The 8,824-nt window shown below is 33.5% G+C and overlaps 1 protein-coding gene across 1 annotated transcript; it reads left to right on the top strand.

Moving 5' to 3' along the window:
* The first annotated feature begins 1,984 nt into the window (after positions 1-1,984).
* On the top strand, positions 1,985-6,712 carry LOC133806259 (uncharacterized). Its single transcript, XM_062244379.1, has 6 exons — positions 1,985-2,011; positions 2,249-2,337; positions 4,067-5,618; positions 5,715-5,762; positions 5,844-6,343; positions 6,424-6,712. The coding sequence occupies exons 1-6, from the start codon at positions 1,985-1,987 to the stop codon at positions 6,710-6,712; spliced, it is 2,505 nt and encodes an 834-aa protein (XP_062100363.1).
* Positions 6,713-8,824: the final 2,112 nt, after the last annotated feature.

Raw genomic sequence — 8,824 nt, 5'->3', positions numbered from 1 at the left:
AGGTCAATCATCTAGTTCCAGTTTCAGGCTAATAATGAAATTGGTGTTGGCCATTCTTAATCAACTAAAGTAAGGTAATCTTAGTACATACATACCAGGCTTTTATTCGTGGAGAGGATAGAAAATTTACAACCTTATATCACTAACAAGCTCAACTAGGCACCACAACGCACAGGTCAATTAATTTCTATAAAATTTGAAATCAACCCACAGCTAAAATTCACAATTACTAGAAGAGCCACACCTTTATACCTCATCAAAATCCTGGAAACTTCTATATATTTTCAACAACCCCACTATCTTAATTACATATATGTCTAGATCTCCAATCCACCTAAAATTTAAAAAGTAAAAATTCACCTATTTTCTACGTCAGAGTATGAGTTTACATACAAATAAGTAAATTATCCTGTCAGAATTTCGAAATCAAGTCCAGATTTTAGACCCAATAAAATAAATCAATAAGAAGCATGGAGCGTGGTGATCATATAAGAAAATTCTGAACCAAAATTCTCTCGGGTATGATTTGGTGAGACAGACCATGGGGAATGGGGAGCCAGATCTATATAAATTTTATTAACTACCCAATTAAGTCAATTGTAGAATACAAACCAAAAATCAGCAAAATCTAATAGATACGAATAAAAACAGTTACGAAATATTGCATCCTCTTCACACCACTGCTATCTGACTTGGTTCCTGAAAAACTCTGTAGTGATTGCTCAGTGTTCCCACTTCCCATCATAAACCCAAAACCAACTCTCTGCAAACCTCGCTCCGCAATCTGCAAAAGGGCAACTCTCTTCTGCTCGCTATTCACCTTCAACCTCTTCTCCACAGCTTCCTTCTCCAACAAGGCTGCTCTCAGCAAACTATTGGTATCTCTATTCTCCTCTGTCAAACTCACCACACTATTCTCCAACTCCCTCTTCTCCTTCTTCCTCAATTCTTTGTACTCATTCACCTTCTCTTCAGCCTCAGAAGCAAGTCTTGTAACTACCAATAGCTCTTTAGTCAATTCCAATTCCAAACGCATTGAATCACTCTTTTCTATGCCTTTAATGAACTTGCCATCATCATCATCATCAGTTTTTTCTACAGCCACATTTTTTATGATCCTTTCCAAGCTCACATTTGTTGATGAAAGAGACTCCAAGCATTTAGACAAAATCTCATTGCTTTGCTCTCTCTTCATTTCCATGTCTTCAATTCTCTCCCTGAAAATTTCAACTTCCTTTTCAAGTTTTTTCCAATTGTGCCCTAATGATTTGTCTCCCAAGCATCTTTTGAGTTGGCTTTGCTCAAAAAAAGAAGAAAAATTGGCCTCTTTTACTTGTCGATCTTCAACCCAAATACAGTGCTTGCTCTTCATACTCTTTTTTTTTTCCCCCTGAATTCTCAGGAAAAAAGGAAAGGAAAAATGGAAAGGAAAGAAAGAAAGAAAACTTCACCCCCTAAATTCTCTTCGTTGGTTCTCCGCATTTCATCTCTATCAGGTATCTAATGTTACTCTTTAATTTCCATATCTATGTTTTGATTAATCTAATTTATGTATATCAGCATTTGGGTTTTCAAGAAATTTTAATAATGTACTGAGCTGAGATTCTCGTAGGTGAAATGAAATTAAGTCAATTTTTGGTGGAGTTGGTTTCTTAGAGGTTTCTCTCGTGATGAAATGATTGGATTATTTATTTGTTCTCAATTATTTTTTATCAAATAGACAATTTTTGGGCTGTTGAAAAATATTTTACTTGTTTTTTGTTCTTTTGATTTTGATTTATACATTTATAAGCCAATACTTTGTATGTAAACTAACTAAAACAATATTGGCATATTATCTACTTTCTTATATGAGTTTGCTCTATTTTTGTCATATACTCTATGATGAGTTCTATTTAATATCCAAATATAAAGGTAAAGTGAGCTATTTCATTCTACTTGGAGTGAATTATATGGTACTAATTAAAGAAAACAAATCAAAACTATGATTGGATTCAGAAAACTTAAAGTTGTACTTCCATCTTAAAGTTATCTACCAACTTTGATACAAGAACACTTGATGGGCACTAAATTGTTTCTCTCTCTCTTTACTGTTTTCTGGCTGGAATTGAATTATGGGTTGGTCTGGATTTTATTGCTGTTTTTTTCTCTGAATTACTGGGTTAGCAATTGTTTGAAGCAGGAAGATCTTATCAGTTTTGCCTAATGATAAAAGAAGTTTATATGAGTTCTGTTTCAATCATTTCAGGACCACAAGAGTACAATAAAAGCAATTTACACGGGTTCTGAATTTCTGGAGAGTGTTTTTGCTGGTGTTGAAGTTGGTATAGTGTTTCTGTACTTGGCGTTTTTTGTTCATACTAGTTCGTAACTGTCCTTTATGCCTTAACAATCTTAAATGATCATTTATTCTGCTGGACTAATCCTGAATATTGATGCACAGGCTCGATGCTTATTTGTTTCGTCGATTTCAGTTATTCAGGATTCACTCCACGAACATAAACAACGGGTGGACTTGCCAAAAAGTAAGTGTTATGTTTCTGGATAGTTTCACTTGATATCAATGTACAAAATGTGTCTGTGCATGCATGTTTTCATGTCACTCAAACTACATCAACATCAAGAACAAGAATATTCACAAGCTCATTCCCTCCCTCCCAATACTATTACAATTTTTTTTGTCACTGTTGTATATGCAAAAACAATCAATAGAATATTCTTTAGATATTTTAATTAATTTCTTCTTTTTGTAGAGAAAGAAAGAAAGATAAAACTTGTTCTAATTGTAGCTTAAATATTAGGATATTAATGTTTATGCATTTTTGTTGAGTGTTCTACAATTCTAACATCTACTAGTCTTCCTAAAAAAAATAGTTGTTGGGTTTATTATATCTGTGTATTTATATGTATTGAAAGAATGTTAGCTACTTGTTGTCTTTGGTTGATTTGTGTTGAATTTCATTTTCTTATCTATAGTATTTACAAGTTATATTAAATATAAGAAAGTGAAACTAATTTTCATTTCCATTCAAGATATTTGGTTTCGTTTGTCTATTAATTGTTTTAATGTTTGCACAATAACTCTCTCCTTTGCTCATTATTGTATTCTCTCAAACTTGTTCCTCATTTTTTTTTAAGGTGGCATAACATACAGGCAGTAACTTATATATCTTCTCTGTTATTTTTTTATTATTATTATTTGTTATCATTTTATTGATTACACCCTAAAAACTTCATATTGTGCATTGTTGCAGGTACTTTTCCTTCGGTTAAAGAGAGAAGACATTTCTACCTTAGGTTAAAGAGAGAGAGAGAAGACATTTCTGTAGAGCATCAGGTTTAATCCTTAATGGGCTTATATGCTTATAGAGATTGAATTATCTTATTTGTTTGTTATTCTGTTTAAATCAAACTTGAACTAAATTTATTGTTTGTATTGGTATTATCTCTTGTTGTAAATGTTATACTCATGATCAAATAACAAAGTCAGTAGTTAAAAGGAAACTCTTTCTCAAAACTAGAACAACATATTCAATGGCACATTTAAATAAATGTGTAGAGTGCAGAATGTAATGTTAGTAAAAACAGAAGTGAACCAAAATGAATATAGCCCAGAAAACTAAATAGAGAAGAAGAAAAGAAATAATGAAACCAACACAAGAATTATATTGGTTGAAGAACAAAGATCATTGTGATCTTTGTCTCTACTCCATTTTCGAACTTGATCTCATATTCTTTATTGAACAATTGATAAAGTATGAATCCTATAAGGTAAAGTATCTTTGCCTATATATGTCACACTCCTCACATATAAATAAATTTATAAACAACTAAATATCTTTGTCCTTTTTTCTCTTGATCTGATTTTTTTTTTTTTTTTTTTGATTATGAAGAAGACTAGGACTTATATAGCTAGCTTAGATAGCAGCTAAGTGAAGAAAATGTTGAACAAAAATTGGGTGAAACTAAACAGGTATTATTTAAAAAATAACTTTAAATTTCAAGTAATATTGAAGGCCTAAGAAAATATATTAAGGTTAATCTCTTTTTTTTTTAAAATATGTAGAGCTACAAAAGAGTACACGGATGCGGCATGGGACTTTGTGAAAATGGTAGAAAGAAATTATGGTTTTCCAAATAAAATTATCTGTCCTTGTAAGAAGTGTCGAAAATTAAATCATCATTGTGTTGATGATGTTTTTGAGCACTTAGTTATAACCGGAATGGATCCAACTTATCGTATTTGGGTTCACCATGGAGAGCAACCCATTGATACTCAAGTTGACGAAGTTTCGAATGATATGGATGCATTTGATTTATACACGACTGCTGCCATGGATGATGTGGACAATAATATAGGTTGTGGAGGTGGTGAAGATGATGAATTTGTTAACGAAGATCTTCAAAAGAAGTTGGAGGATGCGGAAACTCCTTTATATGAAGGGAGTGAGAAATACACAAAACTTTCATCAATTGTAGCTTTATATAGGTTGAAAAATCTGAATGGTTGGACAGACAAAATTTTTACAATGCTTTTAGAACTCCTTTGTGATATGTTTCCCAAAAACAATGTACTTCCTGATTCCATGTACTCAGTTAGGAAATTTTTGAGAAATTTCGATTTGAAATATGAAAAGATTGATGCTTGTATTAATGATTGTTGCTTATTTAGAAAGGAGAAGGCTAAAATGGATGTTTGTCCTAAGTGTAGTGTTTGTAGATGGAAAGTTGATAAACCCACAAAGAATGTTAAAGTTGGTGAGGCTGCCAAAGTTTTGAGGTATTTTCCGATAATACCCCGATTGAAAAGATTGTTTAGATCAAAAGAAATGGCTGAAAACTTAAGGTGGCATTTCACTCATAAAAGTTTTGATGGGAAGATGCGACATCCAGTGGATACACCTGCTTGGGATTCTATTAATGAAAGATGGCCAGAGTTTAATCTTGAACCACGCAACCTTAGGCTTGGACTAGCTGCTGATGGAATTAACCCCTATAAAAGTCTAAGCTCCACTTATAGTTGTTGGCCAGTGATGCTTGTTATCTATAATTTACCACCTTGGTTGTGCATGAGGGACGAAAATACATTTTTGTCATTATTGATTCCAGGTCGTAAACAACCTGGAAACGATATTGATATTTATTTGGAGCCTCTTATTGAAGACTTAAACAAATTGTGGAATAATGGAGTGCATACTTATGATGCATTCGACAAAAGCTTCTTCAATTTGAAGGCAATGTTGTTGTGGACAATAAACGATTTTCCTGCATATGGAAATCTTGCTGGGTGTACAACCAAAGGCAAGACAGCTTGCCCGATTTGTGGTAATGATACATGTGCAACTAGGCTGAAACATAGTAAAAAAATTTCATACCAAAATACTAGGAGATTTCTCCTGTTTGATCATCCATATCGGTCTAAGAAAGCATGGTTCAATGGAGCTACAGAAGAAAGAGGCCCCCCTAAAGTTTTGAGTGGCAGTGAAATTGTTGAAGAACTAAATCAAATTACCAAAGATTTTGGAAAAAATATGAATCCCAAAAAAAGGAGTCGGGATAATAAGGTGGAAGGAATGTGGAAGAAGAAATCTATATTTTTCAATCTACCATATTGGGAGGTTAGTTTAATATATTTTGAAGTTATTTAAAATTGAAAGTTTAAGCTTATAAAATGTAACTTCAATTTGTTGATGATGTGTCTTTAATCTTTGTAGGTTTTGTTAGTTCGTCATAATTTGGATGTTATGCATATAGAAAAAAATGTGTGTGATAGTATTATTATCACATTGTTGGACTTGAATGGAAAATCCAAAGATCATATTAATGCTTGATTGGATTTAAAGGATTTGGGTATCAAGAAGGCCTTGCATCCGGTGGAGAAAGATGGGACTATACGACTTCCAACAGCTACTTACACACTTTCTAGATCAGAGAAGAAAATGTTTTGCCAAAGGTTATTTGATTTAAAGTTACCTGATGGTTATAGCTCAAACATTAGTAACTGTGTAGTAGTTGAGGAACGTAAGTTGATGGGGCTTAAGTCTCATGATTTCCATGTCTTAATGCAACAATTGCTGGTAGTGGCCATTCGAGGATTGATGGAGGATGGTCCAAGAGAGGCAATTATAAGACTTAGCAAATTTTTTAATGGAATATGCCAACATGTGGTTGACGTAAAAGAAATCATAGAATTGGAAGCAGAAGTAGTTGAAACAATTTGTATGTTTGAAAGATATTTTCCTCCTTCATTCTTCGACCCTATGGTACATTTAGTTGTTCACCTTGGACGAGAAGTGTTATTATGTGGTCCTGTTCAATTTCGATGGATGTATCACTTTGAAAGGTAAATATTCTTAGTAACCTTTCAATAGTATAACATGAATTTCCCTTGACTAATGAGGAATGTTCCTTCTTTATTTGTAGATATATGAAGTTACTTAAAGGGTATGTGATGCAACCTACACATCCCGAGGCATCTATTGCTGAACGTTACATTGCAGATGAGTCAATGCGCTTTTGTGCATCATTTTTTAAACAATCTAATGACGAAGGTTCCTTCATTGGACGTAACGAATATAATGATAGTGATGTGATACTTGAAGGTCGTCCACTTCATCGTGGTGTAACTGTTACACTAAATGATAAGGATCTAGCTAGTGCACATCGCTATGTATTATTCAATTTAGCTGTCACAGAGCAATATTTAGAGTGAGTGGATAAACTTATTATCTTCTAATTTCATTGTCGCTTAATTATTGATGGTGATTAATTTTTTTTTTAAATATAGGATGCATCTACAACAACTAAAAAAGAATAACACTACTTTAAGAACCAATCACACTCTACTTTGGAAACAACATACTGAGCTTTTTCCCTTGTGGTTAGAAGAAAAGGTATGGGCCAATACACTATTTAATTTGTATTAATCTGAAATTATGATGAAATTATGTGATAAACATGTTTCCTTCTGTAGTTTTCTACTGCAGAATTTGATGCTATGTTATCAAGATTAGCACATGGTCCTCGTAAAGCAGTCATATCCTATAAGGGATATGTTATTAATGGGCAGCGATTTCATACTAAGGATGCAGAGAGAACGACACAAAATAGTGGTGTTTATATGGAAGCAACAACAATGTGTAGATCTAGTGCTAAAGATGATGCACAATTGGCTGATGTTGTAGGATATTATGGGTTAATTAATCAGATTATACTCTTGGACTATTACAGTTTTCATATCCCTTTATTTAGGTGCAATTGGGCACATGTTGGCAAGGGTGTAAAGAAGGTTGATTGGTATACTCTTGTAAACCTACACCAAGGACAAAAAGAGTTTATTAGAGAACCATTTATACTTGCTTCACAAGCTAAACAAATATTTTACGCAAGGGAGAATGAAAATTCAAATTGGTATATTGTGTTAAAGGCTCCACCAAGAGGACACTACGAATCAGAAATATATGATGACCAACATGATGAGAATCCGATTGCTCAAAGTTAAAAAGTACAACATTTTCTTATTAATCATAAAATGTATAGTCATTACTTTTTTATGATTTTTTTTTATTATTGTACTTATTAAGTTTTTTGAACTGCTTTAAAAATTGTTTCCTTAACTTGAGCATTGTGATTGTCATATTTAAAATACATGTTTTTGTATGATGCAAATTTAGTGCATATTTCAAATTACTTTTAACTAAATCTCTTAATCTCTTAATCTTATACAGGTACAATATGGAGACTAGAAAAAAGAAGCAGGATGGAGGTTTAGTCAATGAAAAGGATGGAGGTTTAGTCAATGAAAAGGAGGTTGGATCACCTTCAACTCAAGTTCACTTGCAACCTGGTGCTTTGAAAGCAATTGTGGCAGAAAAGAGGAGGAAATTAGCAGCTAAGTTTGGAAAGTTGGCAGAGAAGAAGAAATCGAAGCTTCGTTTTGCATCCTCTACTAAAGTTGTAATGGATTCACCACCTGCATCTAAAAGATCTTATGAAGCAGCGTTTGGTATAAATCCAACAAATGAGGATGACAACGAAGATGAAAACATGTCCCCACAACGAGCAACTGCGTTAGGTAGAACCCAAGCAACATCTCCACTCCACAACCTGAACAAAACAAGAAGATCTCTGCGCCATTTTGTTGACAATGATGTTGAAGATGATTTTAACACTCCACAAAAGAATTCAGAAACTATGATGAACGAGTCACCCAAGTCTAGGTTGATTAGGCCATCAACCAAAGGTTCTCCTGCTGCTAATACAAGGTCCTCCCATCGCCAATCTATTGCTCATGAAGAAGATGTGCCTCTCAATAATAATCAGGAAGAATTTCTAGTTAACTCTACAGAGCATGTTACTCAAAACAAAAGAAAAAGAGGCCCAACAAAGCTGAAAGGTATTGCTCTCCAACCTGATGGTCGTATTACTGTAAGGTTTAATGCAAGAGGGCAAGCTGTAGGGGAAGGCTCGGTTAGTCTTTCATCATTTATAGGTCCTCTTGTAAGGGAACTTGTACCATACACAATAGCTGATTGGCAAAAGGTTCCAAAATCAATGAAAGATATTTTGTGGTCAACAATCCAGGTTCTAAACTTATATTTATTCATGTGTTAAAATCTTTTATTTTTAGGTGAATACTCATAAATTAATATTTAATGTGAATGCAGACAAGGTATAAGGTGGACAAAGATTGGGAACGAGACTGGTGTATGAAAGTAATGGGAGACCTGTGGAGATCTTCCAAGTCTAGGCTAGTTACTAAGCTGAACGAGCTACCAAATGAACAAGAACGACTAAAATTAAAGCCTGATAATATCAAATCAGA

This window comes from Humulus lupulus, chromosome X, assembly GCF_963169125.1.
Source record: "Humulus lupulus chromosome X, drHumLupu1.1, whole genome shotgun sequence".
Lineage (NCBI taxonomy): Eukaryota > Viridiplantae > Streptophyta > Magnoliopsida > Rosales > Cannabaceae > Humulus > Humulus lupulus.
Note: the sequence above shows the minus strand (reverse complement) of the source record. Positions and strands in the feature narration are given on the sequence as shown.